The sequence below is a fragment of the Rhodnius prolixus genome, unplaced genomic scaffold, assembly GCF_049639745.1.
Source record: "Rhodnius prolixus isolate KJV_2025 unplaced genomic scaffold, Rpr scaffold_12, whole genome shotgun sequence".
NCBI lineage: Eukaryota > Metazoa > Arthropoda > Insecta > Hemiptera > Reduviidae > Rhodnius > Rhodnius prolixus.
The window spans coordinates 2,858,125-2,877,952 of record NW_027411635.1 but is presented as its reverse complement, the minus strand read 5'-3'; the positions used below and the strand labels follow the sequence as shown (position 1 = coordinate 2,877,952).

At 33.9% G+C, this 19,828-nt stretch overlaps 1 protein-coding gene across 3 annotated transcripts; it reads left to right on the top strand.

The window, feature by feature from the left end:
- The first annotated feature begins 1,991 nt into the window (after window positions 1-1,991).
- LOC141461857 (uncharacterized) lies at window positions 1,992-15,006 on the top strand. 3 transcript variants are annotated; one of them, XM_074143263.1, is made up of 5 exons: window positions 1,992-2,125; window positions 7,810-7,881; window positions 10,426-10,587; window positions 12,261-12,420; window positions 14,829-15,006. In XM_074143263.1, exons 1-4 carry the CDS (start codon window positions 2,056-2,058, stop codon window positions 12,416-12,418), a joined length of 462 nt encoding a protein of 153 aa, XP_073999364.1. In that variant the 5' UTR covers window positions 1,992-2,055; the 3' UTR covers window positions 12,419-12,420; window positions 14,829-15,006. The 3 variants fall into 3 exon arrangements, with proteins under 3 accessions (XP_073999364.1, XP_073999363.1, XP_073999365.1); XM_074143262.1 differs by having other exon boundaries at window positions 14,826-15,006; XM_074143264.1 differs by lacking the exon at window positions 7,810-7,881 and having other exon boundaries at window positions 2,047-2,125; window positions 14,826-15,006.
- Window positions 15,007-19,828: the final 4,822 nt, after the last annotated feature.

Below are 19,828 nucleotides of genomic sequence, written 5' to 3'. Positions count from 1 at the left end.
AGTCTTCCCAATAACCTTAATTTTATTTTAACAACCCCCCAAAAACGACCTATCCATTCGATTAAAAATACAGAGTGAAAATTCTAACGGTGAATTCTAATTAGGACGCTGATTTATGAACATACAAATATTAAATCTTGGCTTATACGGTTGGCTCCAGAAAAATTCTTTGTTTTAAGATTATATACCAAGAAAATAACAAAAACAGAAGTAAGATTTAGAAATGTAACGCGACAATCTCTACATGAATCATCACATCTCCGTATAATATTAGCCACTGTTGAGGGCTCACTCCCATCTTTATACCACCTAGTTCTATTCACCCACCCCAAAATTAAAGTTCGAAATATAAAGAAAAAAAAGATAAGGTCAGCTAGTAGAGAAACAAATATATTTACTTTTTAGAATTTTCGCTTTTTGAGAAATACAATAGTTCCACCATATTCTTTAAGCTTCGTATACTCAGGCTATTATACTGAGGATTAAAAGATTTCAACGAGTATTCAATTTAGCTTCATAAAAAATAAAAATTAAAATAGTGGACGAGCCACAAAGCCAGGGAAGAGAACAACTTGATGGGTTCAGTGGTTGCGTCTCCAATGTAGAGTCCTGCCTAGGAACTCGGAGCTCACGGTCAAGAGGCTGGATGTGCACTGGACAAGTCTCAGAGCCAGCATTAAATGTGGTTGCGGCTTAAATTGATATCCTAAAAGTGGAGCACCTTCGGCAATTGCCTTCAACAGATTGCAGAATATTTTGCGCTTCAGCATTCGATTGTAAGCATAATTTTCTGCGTCCCTTTCCCTTTTTCCTTGCCCAAATCCATTGGAATTTTAACTAAATTAGTTGCAGAACTTTTGAAACCATTATTTCCAACTTCCAATTTTTTAGTTTACATTTCTTCTCATAGATCACTCTAGGGTTTCACTCTAGTAATTTATTATGTGTACGCTCTTAAAAATCTTTGTTACTGTACCAAGTTTCCACTTGGCAACTCCAATAAATTTAGATCTAGTACTTGATCACCTACTTCAAATATTAAGTATTTTCTATTGAATTGTGTGATGTTACAGCTTTTAGACTTTAAGCCATTAAGTCTGATGCGAACCATCCGTCCTACAAGTATGATGCTGGGTGCCTCTCCTGTTGTACTATGTGTTGTAATGCTTAATTAGGGATCTTTGCCATTTTTCCTGTAATGAAACTGTTCCATCATATATTACTTTTAAGAATTTTTTTATGGTTTGTACAGTACAAACTTTTCTGCCTACTTATTAGATGAAGGATAGTATATAGATGCACGAATATTATTATTAATTTCTGGAATTTCAAGCACACGGCTTATGCCATATTTTGGAATCAAACATTTTCCATTACTTTTTTTGGCAATCTAACTTTTTTTTTACAGGACAGTCATGAAGAAAAGGTACACTTCTCTCTGAATTGCCATTTTACTGGATTTTTGGCGTCACCACCAGTGGAATATCAGTAAAAATAATTTTAAAAGAGTTTATTTTCAATTTTAAAGAAAATAGATCAGGTCGAATTTTGAAATTCTTGAACGATTTTTATTTAGCAATCGTGAACCGTTTACTCTGATAAATAGCTAGTTTTTTGTTTGAAAATCTTTTCTTTAACAATTTTTTTAGATAGGATTTTCGAAAACACGCATCAAGCTCTTTTATTATAATGGAAATATATAAAAGATTATAAAAAAATCAATGTTTCAATTAAACCTTTAGAATTTTAGTAAGAGAAAGTTGTATTTGCGTTCACATCATTTTTGCCCCTGGATTGCGTTAGTTCTGCTTTGATTCTCTAATATAACGCAAATAAACGCGGACACAAATAACTACTGTAACCATTATTAGCTGTTTGTGAGTTTAGACGGTAGTCAATTGAACGTGGGTTTGATTTGGGTGAACCCTCCGCACCCAACTTTATTTGTTTTTCAATCCAAGTTAGAATGGATTAGCTAACTAGATTGACAGCTCAAGGATTAAGATCTCGGTATATATTGCTGGTTAGCAAACTGTAAATGCCTCAGTTGGAGAAATGGTTTCAGTATCGCTAGTTGGTTTGCTACTGGTCGCTTTGCAATTGATCACCAACGGATGTACACAAGGTGAGATACTTTCCTTCCAAAAAGATGCGACTGAAATTTACTTATAGCCACATAAGTTGGTGTACATGGCCCTTGGCGACTTGTGCCGATTTAGTAGGGTTTCGCTTTTAAAGTGTATTTTATATTTTACTGTTTTTCCGCCGAAAGGAAAATTTTCATATTGAGAAAATGTATATGTGGTGAATGTTTTCGGTTCTCCAAAATTTTCTCAATTCATCCCTATTTTAAATGAAAATTTATTTGCTTCTCTTCTTTGGAATCTTATCCACTAATTAATTCCATAATTTCCACGGTAAGACCTCTTCTATCGAAAATCATTGCTAAAGCAAATAGCCTTTCAGGAAAGTAATAAATACAATAAATGAAAAGGTTATTAATATCCTTTTGTAAACCTAAAATTCAAATGTTTTATTCAGATCACGCCAGGTCACAACAGCTGTAGATAATCCTTTAATTATTAAAAATTAAATTTATTAATATCCTATTAGATATTAATAAAATTAATGATAATCTTTAATAAAATAATATGAAAAACCTTCTGAACCGTAGTGGAAACAATTCAAACAAATTTGATATTCACTCATGCTAGGGCAACCCACTTTTTTCCTTTTTAATGAAATGCTCTTTAACATAAAATAAAACTTATTAGAAATATTATTCTCATCCAAATTGAAATCCAGTCCATTCCGCTCCACTACAAAGTAGATAACCCTTTATTAATCAGATTTTAAATCCATTAAAAAAATACTAACCTGAAACAAAAAAATTTTCTCGACTCTCTCTCACTGCAATTTATGCAGTGTAATAAACTTGAAACTTATAATTTTTGCAAAAAAATTACTTCAAAACCCATAAAATTTATACAGAAAAGTGGCACTGTCGTACTACTTAGTTTCTTTTACTTTAGAATTTCAGTTAAATAGTGTTTACAATATACAGATAATGAAGTCGCACATTATTCTATAATGAAACTTTAGATACGATCATAACCATCATCTATTCTCAGAACTCAAAAAATATTTTATTTAAAATTTATAGATCTGCAGCTAAAGCTATATAAGCATTTTAGTATAACTAATTTCAAGAAAAACGTTTCTGTAATCCAAAACATACATACTTAATCCAAATATCTTTCAACAATATTCGTTTTTTAGTTATGCAGACCATGGACAGACTTGCCCGTCTAAAACACCTACTTTTTAAAACCGCATTTTCGTATTTTTTTTTTCCGGCGCATCGACTTCTATGGTCATTAGTGCCGCGCATTTTCGCATTAAGGGGATCTCGAATCGAATATTTTCGGTGCAAATAGAAAATTTGCACGAATGGAATACTTTCTCTTAGGAGAGTCAAAAAAAAAAGGAATAAATAAAAATGTGATTCTCAACCTAAATTTGAAATCTTCAGTTCAGTTTAACAACATTAAAATAATTATCACTTCAAATCCAAACATGCTAACATTTTATGTTCTGTGAGAAAAACCAGTTGTAACAGAAAATAATTCAGTTTTAACTATCCTGTAAAAAGTATCTAAAAGTTACCAAGTTTCTCCGCATAGATGTCGCCAGCTGTCTGACTGCCCAGTTGTGTCTGACGCTAGATGTCGACATAGTTCACGAAAACATAGCAAGCCAACAAGTTTAGGAATCCTAGAGTGTATCATAGTAAAATAATACAATTCCACGATTTTCTCTTAGCAGAAATTGTCATTGTTATCTTCAAACTTCGTATTGTTACTAAGTGTTAGTTTGCTTAAATATAAGTTCATAATAGTATGTGAGGAAAGCACAATATCCATAACTATTCGCAAAATCTTTCATGAAATTCCATCAAATGTTATCTTCAAACTCGTAATTCTAGTAACATATTTAATAGTCACTAACTAATATTAAATATTTATTGAAGAAGCTCAGAACTTTAGGCATAAATAGTTTAGGATTTATAAACGAACTCTAGGTCTTTCATAAATAATAATAAAGTTACAGGCGAATTGAGGGTTACTGTGGTAATAAATAATAATATTTATTTAATGCAGCAAGTATTTACATAAATACATATAAAGTGCTATTAAAAGTATCAGATAAGTTTTTTCCTCTCCCATTTGATTTATACATATATAAATTTTAAAGTTCTAGTTATGCTGATGAATAAAACAAATACCCACTTCTAAAATTACAGAACGCCTTTTGCAAGAAGAAAATCAAGGTGCCAAGCGTTTTTGTTAAATTTTATTTTTTTAATAGAATATAGTTGAGTTTTACCGAGACACTAGCGCCACCGCAGTGACCATTAATGGAAAAAAGAGCCTGCCAATACTGAACTAAGCTTGGAGTTATTAAGACATTCTGAATTAAACTGCAATTATATTGTGAGAAAAATGCCTTAATAAGTTATTGAAAATTTCTTTTATTAACCATTAAATAAAATCAAAGGCCTAGAGACCGGGAGTCGAACCCAGTACCACAATACATTTTAGTTTTGCAGCTCTCGCCTCTAACCGCTCGGATACCGTGGCGCCTCCTTTATTTTAAGGATTATATACATCATACATTCATTGTAATATTATATGTATGTTATAAGCTACATTTTATATAAAATATCCGCAAGGGCAATTGTATAAGAGTAGGCCATTAAAAACTCCACAAAAATGCGTAAAATAAAATTTTCTTTAAAATATAAGGCACATTCCCGTTTATAAGTTTAATTTTTTTGTAACAACGCAGATTTAGTAGATTTAGAGAAAAACGTTCCTAAATATGGCATTTTAATCAAAATCATGTGATACAATATTTGTGAATTACTTGTATGTCCTTTGTGCAAATATGTTCGTTCTTGTATTTCAGCTATACAATTTTATTACCTGAATTATTACCTTGTATACATTCTTTGTAATTTGGCAACGTCAATAAATAATTAAATAAATGGACGGAACTTTTTTTTTTTTAATTTCATGATGAGAGTGAACTCGAATTTATTATTTAAGTACTTGGGAGTCGTTATTTTGTTTTCGTCAGATCTTTTTCGAGATGGTTGTTGTAATGCTGCAGCTTTGGCAATCCAAACATGTGAGAAGATTGGCAAAATAATGATTAAAGGTTAATTATATTAAAGGTCTTGATAAACTTAAGCTGTATTGATTGACGACGCTTTTTTAAATTATTATAGCAAAATTTTGATTTCCGTTTGTTTAAATTTTTGAAAAAGCACAAAATAATTTTTTTTAAAAAAATTTGGTATTGCATTTATTTTGGTTCGTACCCAATTTTTCTACTAGATTAAAATTCAGTAAAGTATATTATAGAGGCAGTAGTCTTCAAAAAAAAGAGCGGTAGGCTGGTGAATTAATTGTACGTGGTTGAAAGTAATATATGTATTTATATTGCATTACGCGAAACTGAATGGTGTTACTGAATTTACTGGCAGTAAGAAGATAGAAGCAAAAGATCTCTGGAACTATCAAGGCTACGCGCAAATTAGAAAATATAAAACTAATTGATTTAAGCACGTAGGTGTCCATCTATGGCATAAGTCGTCCGTCAAGGAACGCCTAAATTAATAATAGTACTAATAAACTGATCGAAATAGCAATGCTTTTATTGATCGTAGATATAATGGCGGAATGAACCTACATTGTTGTTGCCGAAGTTCTTTAGAGCTCACGGTTGCTTTCTCTGAAAACCATTATTTTACTGAGAAAATGTATTAACACTAATACTCACTTAATAATAATATTTCTAGAAAAATGTAAGAATAAAAAACTATAGGCATTTGGTTGGGTAAAAGAATAGATATAAGAAAGATTTATACGATTTTAAGAGAGACCAGAGTTTTAGCAAGTGGTTTCCAGCTCGAGAGGCTGTAGAACAAGAAGGAAACTAGAACAAGAAGGAAACTATAATAGAAGGAACTACAATAGAAGGAACTAGAATAGAAGGAACTAGAAAAGAAGGAACTAGAATAGAAGGAACTAGAATAAAGGAACTAGAAAAGAAGGAACTAGAATAGAAGGAACTAGAATAGAAGGAACTAGAAAAGAAGGAACTAGAATAGAAGGAACTAGAAAAGAAGGAACTAGAATAGAAGGAACTAGAAAAGAATGAACTAGAATAGAAGGAACTAGAATAGAAGGAACTAGAAAAGAATGAACTAGAATAGAAGGAACTAGAATAGTAGGAACTAGAAAAGAATGAACTAGAATAGAAGGAACTAGAAAAGAATGAACTAGAATAGAAGGAACTAGAAAAGAATGAACTAGAATAGAAGGAACTAGAATAGAAGGAACTAGAATAGAAGGAACTAGAAAAGAATGAACTAGAATAGAAGGAACTAGAAAAGAATGAACTAGAAAAGAATGAACTAGAATAGAAGGAAAGAAAAATTGAAATTCCGTATTTAATTTATGTAGAGGTGGGTGGAGTAATTATACATCTATTTACCTGAAAAGTAATTTAAGGCAGGCTAATAAACAAGTAAGTTAGACCGCACGCCCAGTAAAATTTAGAGTTAGTAAAAAATTCGTCAATTAGTAGTGGAGAGGGGGCACATTTGAACAGAATTTACATTTTCTGTTACAGAGTGCACCAGAATCGTATTATTGAACCTTTTTATTTTGTTTTCTACAGAAGTCTTCTTAACAGATCTATATCAATAAACAGTTGGTACTTTACATACATATCTATATTTTTTTAATTTAAAAATTTTGTGTCAAATGTTAATATCTGCCCCACTGGTGGGGTAGCTTTGAACACAATATAAAATAGAAAGAAATGATATTACTTTACTCTGAATCTACCTTCTATCAGTTATTTCTCTCACTACTACATTACTTTCTCTTTTAAACCACTGAAATCTAGTTCAAAAATCAAGAATGACTCAGTTCGGGACGTTATACCCGAAGTGATAGGTTTAGGAAGTTTGAACAAAATATTCAGTTCGTTGTGCTTCTTAATGTTGGTTCGGACCCACTTTCCCCTTCTCTGCAATTAAACAAAAAAAAGTCCCAAACTTGCAGGTCGGTAGGGCACATTTTAACTGTGATGTTGAAATGTGCCACCTCTCCTTCCATAAAAGAAAATATAATAACCAACACTTTTTGCAAGCAAATAGACTTTTATAAATACTGGGTTTAAAATTACGAATTCCATATGGTAATATGGACTAACAATACTTACACCTTGTCCACTACAATCTTCACAATACACTTCCAAAGCTGTAACAAAAATTTTACTTCCACCTTACAAAATATAACATTCCTCAATTCTGGACTTTACAAACAATGAAAACGAAGGGAAACTCTGCCAATTATACAACAGGTCTACCACAATATATGGATAAAATTACCAATCATAAATGTTTTAAATATTTAGCGGGAAATTAAAACTGTTCACCCCTCTTACCTTCTGTAATTATTGAGTTAGAGCCAATCTTGAGTGCCAACTCCAGATTATCCATATTTAGCAAACTTCAAAACATTGCCGGGTGCAAACTCGATTTCAAGAGCGACACGATTGCAGTCGTTCCTCCTAAGAAGAGAAGGTAATATAAAACGGCCATTTATTTTGTTTGTTTTCAATTCAGTCCATTATACCCGCTTACACTGATCAACATGTTAACTGATTTGTAGATGCAAGATAACTTGCTGTCCGAATTAATGCCAGTCACTGACAGATTCAATTACTTTGCAGACGAGCTGTATGGACACGTGGCCGAGCCGTTGGTGCCCGCACCCCTCCCGCCATACTCAACCATCACAGACGGTGAGTACACATACTAGTGTTGCTTATTGTAATCTTATGGCATAGTTAAACTTAACTCCGCCTTCCTTCTATTGCCAATCCCTACTCAAAGAGTTTTCCGCCAAACCAGGACACTACACCAGTAATCTCCCAGAAACTCATCTAAAATCAATGTTCATTGTAAAATAAAGTTTCGAAGTATTAATGACCATTCAGTAAACGTAGCAAGTTGCTGAAAATCACTTCAGCCATTTTTAAAAAGAAAACTGACGAAAACCTTACTCTCTTATTCTGTGAAGTTACAAAGATCATCAATGCTTTAAATTCATCCTAATATCTGTACACTGACTTAGCAGTAGTTTCTCTCTCCATGAACGGCGTCTCTTTTCATTTCCATGAATATCTTGTAGTCTTGAAAAGATACTGGGGAATAGTTTAGTTGGGAGCTTTGAATACTATTTCGGTTGCTTGGTCCCCTTGTCACTCCGGGATTCCGGGTAACGAACTTGCTGATGAAACAGCAAAGGAAGGAGCTGCGATGATAACAATGACTCTTCATTCCATTATTCCTGTATCCTATCGACGTTGTAGAACAGAGCTGGAGCAGTGGATTTTGAAGGAACATCGGAAACGGTGGGGATCCCGAGCTGACTGCCGTCAGGCTAAAGAAATTTTTGGCCTGTCAAAAACGGCTATAGTTGGTTTTAGCAGGTCCCGGATCCACCAGTTGGTTCAGGTGTTGAGTGGATTTGCGAATTTAGCGTACCATCTTTTCAAATGCGGCCTTACCCAGTCACCAATTTGCGTTGGCTATGGTGAGTCCGATGAGACTGTGCGGCACTTTGTAGAGGTGTGCCACGTTTATTCTAAAACTAGATTTCTCGTCTTCGGAAGGTCAAATGTCTCCCTACCGGAGATTGTGGCATCTGGTAATCTTAACCAGAACTTTCTAGGTTTATTTAGTGCACTGGGCGATTGAGTCGCCATCCTCCCTAGTGTCCTGTTATTACTTTATTAGTTTATTGTATTGGCATCTGGCAAACTTTAGCCGGATTTGTTGGTTTTAAAGCCCCGGTGTCTCTCATGAGATGAGGAGTGGGCGGGGAACAATGGACTTTTTGGATTGCCTGCGTTCCTTCCCCTTTTGGTGGAGCCGCCCTTCTAATACAATCTACAATCTAGGGAATAGTTTATTGCTTAGATTTCTAGTCTACGATGCCTGCACCTATATTTTGACCACGCCTGTCTTGAATGGTCGTTGGAGATTCTGTACTAGACGAGTCAGTTTACTCGAACCTAGTGGTAAAGCCTTGGAGGCTATTATGAAGATATTCCTCCCACCAATCTTGAAGCTTTTGGGCTGAAGAAACACATATCTTCAAGTCCATTCCTGAAGCTACTGCTGTTCGAGCCAAATTGCACACATCCTTGCGGTACCAATGGTAACTGGTCTCTAGTCTTGATCCGGTCCAGTCCATGGATTTGGCCATATACTTGGATAGTATATGCTCAGAAATTAAATCATAATCGCTTGGACCAGATTCTGGGCAGACGGAAAGGGGTCTCCTACTGATTGCGTTGCAATCGCTGGTAATTTGATAAGAGGCTTTTGGCACTTGAAGAACAAAGGATAATAATATTCTATGGTAATAGCACTTATGTGATAATGCTACTAGTGGGGTAAATCCGGACTTGTACAAAAAATATGTCTGTTTTTACTGCAGTGCCTGCGCCTGTCAATGTTTTAATCTTGAACTGACTGGCAGGCAATTTAGAGGTAACACTGTTTTTTTTTTTATTTTAAATGTTATACAAATAAGTAGATCAGTAAATTGCACGGTCGGGGCTCTTTAGAACCATGATGAAGATTGCATTTCTCTTCAAAATTGTAAGTGATAGAATTTGAACTCAGTGTTTACAGGAAAATATTATAGTCAACTTAAAAGTTGTACAGTTCTTCACAGTTCAATACCAATATTGTATCTCCAATCTAAAGATAGTTCTGTAAATTGCGCTAACTTCACATTTAGAGTACGTAAGGAATCAGATCCCCTTTAAAGTTTATAAATAAAAGCTCTGTCGATTGGTGATTAATCGGTACCTTATACAAATTTTCAACCATTTCTAAGAAATTAGCAGTTTCACTTAATTTGATGGAGATAGTGATTTACTGACTGTGGCCCTTTCTAGGTTAAACGTTCCGCAAAAACTCGGTAGACTTCATGAGGACTTAGAAGCTCTATGTGAGTCATAATGGATCTGTACACTGGACACTGTAGGTTTAGCGCCCATATGGCATTAGGCTGAATGAGAGAGACCACTCTAGGTCCTCTGCCAATGCGAGGGACTGGCCAAATTGAGGTTCCTCCAATCGGACGATGAAGGCAGCTTTGGGTTAACCGGTGAAATCAAGTAGGTTTTGGACTTTTCTTAGGCTAATCCTATTCTGCAGCCTTATAGATGCTTTTGGCAGCGCAGGGCTGGATTCGTCCGAATAGATGATAAAATATAGTGTAGCATTAGATCAAAAACCTATAAAATTGACCAGTGAATTTTCCACCCTAGTTTCAGGTGTAGACATTGGTGTTGAAGAACTACGATCTGTTGGGAGAAGTGTGACCCGCAGGACTTTGAGTAAGTGGCATGGAGATAACGATCTGACTAGGCAAGAAGAGACTGTCATGGAGCTACTCAAAGATAACCCATGGGCACACTTCTCAGTACGTGGTAAGTATTATGGATTACTCAGTATCATCTCTTGGGCTTGCACCAAAAAAAAAGAGTTATTAGTCGGATAAGTTGATTTAATGGGCCTCATTGAATTTGGTGCCCTTTGGGTTCGAGAGGTTTTGAAGGATTTTGGTCACGTGTGAAGGGTTGTCTAAAAAAAAAAAAAATTAATGAGCACCAGACTTTGAAACTAGGTAGCAGCATTGGTTTCAAGAGTTTAAGAAAGGACGAAAGCTGTTCGAGAACTCGCTTAAGTTGATTGACGTGTGGCTTTGCTTAAAATCTCTCAGACGATTCTGGTTAGTAGTGGCTTAGTTCAATCAATGATTCGGAAGTCGTTTAGGTACCCATGATTACTAAATGAAGAATAGGAAAGCTACAAACGGTTGAGAGGGGCCATGATTTTGATGATGACCTTCATTTGTCCTTTCATAAACTCATTAAACTCTATTCCCTAGTTTCTTGCCCCAAACTATGGACGTAAATAGCGAGGAATCTCAACTGCAATAACATTCTCGTTCGTGAGTTTATTACGTTAAATATGCGATAGCTCTCTCTCAAGACGTTGCAAGGTCGCAGCTTCCTTCCAAGCCCTCTCATGCGCATGATCTAAATGTATCGTGCATCTAACTGACTCCAAATTCAAAAGAGGTCGTTTATATTTCATCCTTTATTTCCAATGTAAGTTCAAATTTGAGAAAACCATATGAAGAGTAAGAGATAGTAAAAAAACAATTCAAGTTATCAAGAGAAATGTTCTAAGGAAATCCGATTCTCTCTATCTGATTCATCCATCTGATTCTTTAATTTTAAGCTACTCTGTTCATAACGCGTTCAAACCACAAGCTCACACTGAGTTTTAGTACTGAAGACTATGAGTGTTTTAACACTCCATTGCCAATCCGAAGTCAATTTGACTCCAAAAATGTGTTTCCCCACATCTCATAGCTATCCCAAAATGCTCTTTGATATGCTATCCCCACTCTCTCACCATCTGATAGTCACGAGCTTGACGACCATGGAATTCTTAGTTTCCTTTTTGCAGATTAGTTTTACTTGAATCATAAGAGTCATTTTGACTCCAGATTGGCATTACACACGTAAATATATCGGAGTTATTTCGACCCCTGATTGGTAATATAAGTAGATTTTTTGTTATTAACTTAACTCCAGATTATTGCCTAAATGCTTACTTGATAAATTTACATAATTTTCATAGAAAGTATCAAGGCACAAAAAAAAGCCTCTTTCCAGAATTAATTTTCTGTCCGAATTGCAGCTAAAATTTGCAGCGAATTGGGTAATTTCCGATCCGTGTCAACAGCGCACAGTAATTAAAAAAATAGTGAATGTAATTAAAACAATGAAAAAGCCCCTGATCAGAAGGCAGTCCAGTCAGGGTTCTAGAAAATACTGAAATAACTGCGATCCTTAGTTGAAGTTAATTCCTTCTGCGTGAAATGTTAAAGCCCGATTTGTGGACAAAATTTGTTTTTTATCGTTCTTAATGCCCATTCTTTCTCATCCTTTAATGCAAATTTTATTATTAAAATTGAAATCAATGTAAAAAAAAAAGGTAGAAATAAATTATGGAGTCAATATGACTCCACATTGGCAATAACTGACTAAGTTCGAGCATTGGCAATGCAGTATTAATATTTGGTTTACAGAAGGCGGTAGAAACACGGTGAACTTCAGCCCCCGTTTAGGACGGGATGAAGAGGTTGTGTTCACGGAGACATCACGCTCTCCGCCGTTTGCACCACGTCTTGGCCGTATCGTCTTCAGGCCAAGATTTGGACGTCTAACTCTGGCAGCGCAACACTAGATGTTAGTATATTTTTTGAACTTGCCTACGGTGCTTTGAAAGCTTTAATTACCACTTTTGTATTTTCTGCCTTCATGTGGATCATCTTCAATAGAAGTAAGACAATTCAACTGCTCATTTCCACACTGTGTACGTATTACAAAATACGAATAAAAAACTTTACCAACTTAAAATAAATTCCCTTTAGCGGTAAACCATCCAAAAATTTTATGTCAGCAAGTTGTTCTACTAGTTCATCAATTTCAAAAGAAAACTATTCGACATGTCGAATAATAATGCTCTAGGGCCAGTGATTCTCAACCACTGTGTCGCGGCACTTATGCATGCCGCGAAAGTTTTGAAGTGTACCGCCAAATTTTAGCGCGATAAACTAGCTTACTTATCTGACATTTTTGTTATTTTCAATAACATAAACACAGTTATGCAAGGGTCGAAAGAAAATATATTATTAAACTCAACAGATAAACTGGTGGGATTCCAAAAAAATAAAAAATAACTTAATGGAAGAACAAAGCACAGGTAAGTAATTTTGGAAAAGGTTGAGTCAGTTCCAAATGATTCTTATATGTTAAAATATATCCATTAAATTGTTATTGACCATTTGACAACATTAGAGGAGAGAATTATTCATTATTACCCAAATTTAGATATACGAGGTCTGTAAATTAAGTAATGAAACTGATTTTTTTAAAAAAAATTTATTCAAAAAGAATTACAATTCTATATTGTCACCTTCATAATAACTTCCTTCTGAAGCCACACAGCGCTTGAGACGTTTCTTCCACTCCTCATAGCGGTGCTCGAACTCCGATACTGGAATAGCCTTCAGCTGGTCGGTTTCAGCCGTTTGAATGTTTTCGATTCAATTGAAAATGACCCCCATTTTCTGAAACGTGTCATTACTGGTGACAAGTCTTGGGTGTTTGAGTACGACCCAGAAACCAAGCGCCAGAGCATGGAGTGACACACTTCAACCTCTCCAAGGCCCAAAAAAAGCAAGGATGGCTAAGTCGAAGATCAAATGCATGCTGATTTTGTTTTTTCGATATCCACGGAATCGTCCACAAAGAGTTTCTACCTCAAGGTCAAACGGTCAATCAACACTTTTACCGAGAGGTTCTTGAAAAACTTCGAAAAAGGGTCATTCGTGTGAGACCAAACATCAAGAACAAGTGGGTGTTGCATCACGATAATGCTCCTTGTCACACAGCAATTTCAATAAACGAGTTTTTGGCCAGTAAAAAACATTCCTGTGGCTCGTCACCCTCCTTATTCGCCTGACTTGAGTCCTTGTGACTTTTTTCTCTTCCCGAAGTTGAAAAATCACCTCAGGTGAACTCATTTTGGGACAGTCGAAAACATTCAAACGGCTGAAACCGACCAGCTGAAGGCTATTCCAGTATCGGAGTTCGAGCACTGCTATGAGGAGTGGTAGAAACGTCTCAAGCGCTGTGTGGCTTCAGAAGGAAGTTATTTTGAAGGTGACAATATAGAATTGTAATTCTTTTTCAATAAATTTTTTTTAAAAAAACAGTCTCATTACTTAATTTACAGACCTCGTAGAATAATTTGATTGGGGATTATCCCATAATAACCAAAAAAGCTTTAAAAGTATTGTTTCAAATTTCTACATCTTATTTGTGCCAATTTTGGATTTTCAGTATTAACCAACATAAAAATGAAAAAAAGATGGAGACTGTTAAATGTAGAAGACGATATGATAGTAGCATTATCAATTATACGACCAAATATAAACGAAATTATCGAAAAAACATCAAGCTCAAATTTCTCATTAAAAGTATTCTTATTATTAACCTGTAATTAATCCCTTAATAAACATATACTGTTGTTTTTTTGTAGTACAATATTATTTTATTTTATATTGAAAATAGAGCTGTAGGGGTTCAACCAAACGCTCCAATCTCCAAAGGATTCAATCTCTTCAATCTAAAATACTACGAACTATTGTACACGCTCCATTTTATGTCTCCAACTTGACTATACACACACAGACCTTAACATTCCTTTTGTCACACAAGTCGCTGAAAAAATTCCACTGCAGCCTGCAATCTCATATAAATCCTCTAGCTCAAAATCTTGCTTCTAGAACTCTTCCTGACAACTCGGAAAAGATGTCTTAAGAAACAGTGTGGCTTCGTGATCTCTTCTCAAGTGAAGAGAGCGACTAATAGCCTAATATTTTGGAGTGTTACCACTGGGGGTAACTTCTCCACTCGTATGCAACTGTAATTCATAGTTCTGTAATCACTGTTACTTATAGCGCCAACGCGCTGATTGTAGCAAAAATAAACGCCGTTAGTACAAGGCCATCTCTGTGCTAAGTTGAGATCTTTTTACTTTTGCCTTAGTATAGAATACGACTAATTGATACGTTCTTAATTTGCAGCAGTGTTAACCAGGAACCAGGATAGTGTGCAAACGGCGAGCTTGATTTATATCCTCCCCAAAACAAAGTCGTCCCAGGGTCATTAGACTTAATTTATATGCTAGAGTATTGTAGTATTGTAGTTGTAATTGAATTCATGTAAAAAAATAAATTTGAATAAAAAAAAGTAACTTTTTAGAAACACTGGTCTAGTATTTACACGATAACTTTCCTTCCAGATTGTATAAATCGAATCCAAGATTTCCAACTAGTGTGAAAACCGACGATGTTTTCTCTAACTCTAATTATAACAATTGAAAATTGTCAAATTTTTCCCAAGAATAAGGTAAGATATATAAAAAAAAGAAGAAGTTCTTTCGTGGATATACAGTGACTCCCATTAATATTGGGACAGTACATACAGAAGTTCAAAATGGACGAAAATTAAAAGTGGCACCCATTTATTCAAATTTTTATAAATTCATTTCATTTTATAATTACTATTAATTAAATAAAAACTATTTAAATAAGTACATAAAAATGTTTTGGTACATTAAAAAAAATATATATAATAATAAGAGCAAATTCTACCTCTCATAAATATTGGGACACTATTATAATTTATAGTTTGTCCAAGGTTTTGCCCGAATATTTATACAATTTGTAAATATATACCTTAAGCATATATTCAATATGAAATTAATAATTAAATTAGTTTATATAAATCAAGCCAGGTGTAACATGTCGCGCAAAAATACAACGATTGAACAAAGAAAAATTGTAATTTCTTTGCACAAAGACAATAAAAAGTGTTAGAGAGACGGAAAAACTGATCGGACCTAAAACATCTACTGCGTGGAACATCATTCAGCGTTACCAAAAAGAAAAAAGAATTGTTTCAATCCCACAAAAAGGCCGTCCTCAACTCCTCTCTGAGAGAGAGCAGCGTTATATATTAAAAGAATTAAAAAAGATCACCGACTTAGTGCTCCAAAACTTCTATGTGAAATTTTTGACATGTTCAGAGAGCAAAAATGGAGCAGAAACTGTTCGGAGAGTGCTAAGAAAACTCGACTATCATGGTAGAGTAGCCTGGAAGAATCCTTTTGTCAATAAGATAAATCGTGTTAAGAGAGTGAAATTTGCCGAAAAATATTCCAATGTAAATAGTGACTTTTGGAATGATATACTCTAGCGATGAATCAAAATTTAATATTTTTTAGCCAGATGGAAGGGATATGGTCTGGAGGAAAGCGAATGCTGAACTCGAAAAGAAGAATTTACAGTCAACTTTAAAGGGTTTTAAAGCTGCACCACCGGGTGGAGGTGGGTCAGTTATGGTTTGGGGTTAGATGTCCGCATCAGGATTTGGAGAATTAATGTTTGTTGATGGAGTGATCCACAAAATGGTTTATAGTAATATATTAAAAAATAATTTGAAAAAAAATGCCCAAAAATTGGGAATTTTAGGGTCTTTTAAATTCTACCAAGAGAACGACCCCAAACCTACGGCTTGGGTGATACGCCAGTGACTGTTATATAATTGCCCAAAAGTATTCCAAACCTCTCCGCAGTCTCCAGGTCATATCCCATTGAAGATTTATGGCAATATTTAGCTAGTGCTTTAAGTAAACGAGTAATATCTAACAAAAATGAATTAAAACGATGTTTCCTGGAAGAATGGGAAAAAAACACCACCTGAATTAACCAAAAACTTGTTTCATCCATGCCTGATCGTTTGAGGGCTATTTTAAGTCAAAAAGCAATTATTAAATTATTACCAACCAAATATTAAATAGTAGGAGATTTTAAATATTGAACATTTAAACTCTAGCACTTCTGGTGTCCCAATATTTTTGAGAGCCTTATTTTACACTTTTTCAAAAAGTGCTACCTAACAGTTTGGAATTTCATCGATTTATACTTATATATAATTTCTACAGATGTTGCTAATGTAATTTAAAAAAAAAAAAGCCCAAACTTTTGTATGTTGTTTTCATTTTCTTTTTAAATCATTTTGTAATAGGTGTCCCAATATTAATGGGAGTCACTGTATGTAAATAAAAAAGCGTTATTCACAACTCTAGAATTTACTTTGTTTCAAGAACATTTGTAAATTCAGAATTGTTAACAGATGAATTAAGGGAGTCAGCAGGGCTTATGCGAGTGTGAATTGGAGGGTGTGTCCGTAGCCCCGGGCAATTGTCACCGACAGTAACTTCAATCTAACTTGCTGCAGTAACATTAGGTTTACACATATCACTAACTGGTGACTATATTCACTTGAATTTCCCTTAATGCAAGTATTCAAATTCTAAACCAATAAATTTTGTTTTAATAATAAATTTTACTGAATATGTACAGTTATTCTTAGTTAAAATTAGCTTTTTATGTTTTTAATAAAATAAATTGAATATATCTTACAATATATACCACTTACACAATATCAAATTATATTGAAAGCATCGAATAATCGTAAAGTAAAGAAAATCTGTGAAACAAAAGTACAACTTCACAGAATCGACTTTAGAAGGGGAAATAGCTTTATAGATTACTTCTGAAGTTATAATGATAATATGGAGATATTTATCTATTACTTTTATTTGAAAAAATAAAAATATAAATAAATGATTGGGTTTAGAATACTGTAGAACTTTCAAATTGATGTCAAATGAATGTTTGCTTGAATTTTCAGAATCACTGGGCATTTATAAAAACATACTACACCATACTTGGCATAAATCCACCTCATTACTCCCGATATCCTACATTTCTGTATCGTTAGATATGTAAATATTGTTTAAAAGACAACCAAGGAACAAAAAACAAAATAGTTTAAACTTTAAATAATCGCTACATTGTCAAAATCTTAAGAATGGATTTCCATTAAACTGGTGAAGTCTTCCAATAAGATGGCCCGATGTCCAACAATGTTTATTTCGGTTTACAGCCTATAGAATCAGTTTTTATTAGAACTTCTCAAAAATAATTACAATAAAATAACACTAAGAATATAAAATACACATTTATTAAAAAAAAAAAAAACTATAACACAAATAATGATTATGCATAATATATTCAGAAATAACTATTGTTTGGTAACCGTAACCATAATGTAGAAATAATATACGACAATAAGCCGTAAGTACTAAAAGTAATATGGGTTCTGAAACATAATTTATAACTGTACTATATAACAAAAACTTACAGTTTAAAATGTTAAGTATAAGGGTTGATTAAACGCCAAAAGGTACACAAATCAGCAAATACCCAACTTCATTAATTCATTAATATTTACGTAATTTTACTGCATTAATATTCATTAATATTTTTTAGAATTTATTAGATGTCACAGACCCATATGCTGGCCATTTTCGTCTACAAAATATATGTTCAAGTAGCACTGTGGATTGACTGTAATATCTAGTTATTTATAATAATCAAACTGTTAATTACAGGTTTAAAAGAAAAACGTTATAAAAAATTAAAAATAACTGTGTGTTATTTGTGCTCACGAATATTTCGGTAAGACGAATTCAAGACAGTAGCCGACTCTAACTTTGTATTTTTCTACTTTAACATGCATGTACGTATATATGATTTATCATAATTACAAGAAAAAAATATTATAAATGAAGTGGCCAGCATAAGGGTCTGTGACATCTAATAAATTCTAAAAAATATTAATGAATATTAATGCAGTAAAATTACGTAAATATTAATGAATTAATGAAGTTGGGTATTTGCTGATTTGTGTACCTTTTGGCGTTTAATCAACCCTTATACTTAACGTTTTAAACTGTAAGTTTTTGTTAAGGAGATTTTTGTACCTTTTGGATAGATTTTCCTTTTTGTCTATTTTGCAAAGTTACATATCTGCTTTACAGATTTTTTTAAATTTGGAATAAGCAATTCTATCATTATAACCTGATAAGGTGTTAAGTCGGAACCGTAACTACCACTTGATAGATCTTTTTAAAGAATGATTATAGTTGCGGTCCCCCAAACCATGCTCAATAACAATTTTTTTTGAAAAAGCGTTTTGAATAACATAGAAAGGAATTTGTACGTAAATAGCAAAATTAAACTGCGTTTTCAGTACTTCCTTTTAAGAGGAGTAAGAAAAATAAACTGCGATTGCAGTACTTCTAGGCAAAGAGGCAAAGATTTTTTAATCGAACGACAATTCATTGATTTAAATCGGTTCACTCATTGATAATTTAAACGATTGCAGTATTTCCTCTTACCTTGATGCTTGATGGCACTTCACAGCCAAGTAGAGGAGCTTTAACAACTTATTCGAGCTGAATTTTATCAAAATCGGACTAAGCGTTATAGAAATATTGGTAATAATAGTTTTAGAAAGGGCCTCACTTGAGTGGGGCAAACTCCCCTCCTTATGAGGCACAGCGTTCAGACTTTTAAAGTGCAAATCTGTACAAAATTTCGATTCGAATGACACTTCAATCATGACAATCGGTTCTCGTGTCGATAATTTGAAACGATTGCTATACTTTCCCTTAACAAGTGTAAGAGCTGATCGCCGCTTTAATGTTACGTAGAGGAGCCCTAACTCTATCATCCTACCAATTTTTTTCAAAATCGGGCCAAGATTTACAGAGTAATTAGTAATAATAATTTTGGAGGGGGCCTTACATAAAGGGGGCTAACTCCTCTCCTATTCAATGTACAGCATCGAGACCCCCAAAAGGCACATCTACATAAAATTCCGAATCGAATGACACCTTATTCATGAAAATCGGTTCACGCGTTTAGGCGCTACGTTGTTTACAAAAAAGGTAACAAGAACAAGAAGAAGAAGAAGAAGAAGATTTTTTGAAAAAGTCGTTTTTGCTTATTTTCGGCAACTTTTTTCTCGAAACCTATAAGATCTGGGTTGTTGCAAAAAAATTACAGTTATAAAGGAGGATTTGCCCTTTATTTTAAAGAAAATTTGGGAATTTCATCTTTTATAGAAAAAGAGAAAAAAATTGTCAAAGTTGGGTGTTTTTCAACGTTACGCT

Excerpts from the sequence above, each read along its gene's own strand:
- LOC141461857 (XM_074143263.1), top strand. The coding sequence starts at position 2,056 with ATGGTTTCAGTATCGCTAGTTGGTTTGCTACTGGTCGCTTTGCAATTG. Across the intron at positions 7,882-10,425 it reads ATACTCAACCATCACAGACG|TTTCAGGTGTAGACATTGGT; the intron begins GTGAGTACACAT and ends TTTCCACCCTAG. Across the intron at positions 10,588-12,260 it reads GGCACACTTCTCAGTACGTG|AAGGCGGTAGAAACACGGTG; the intron begins GTAAGTATTATG and ends TTTGGTTTACAG.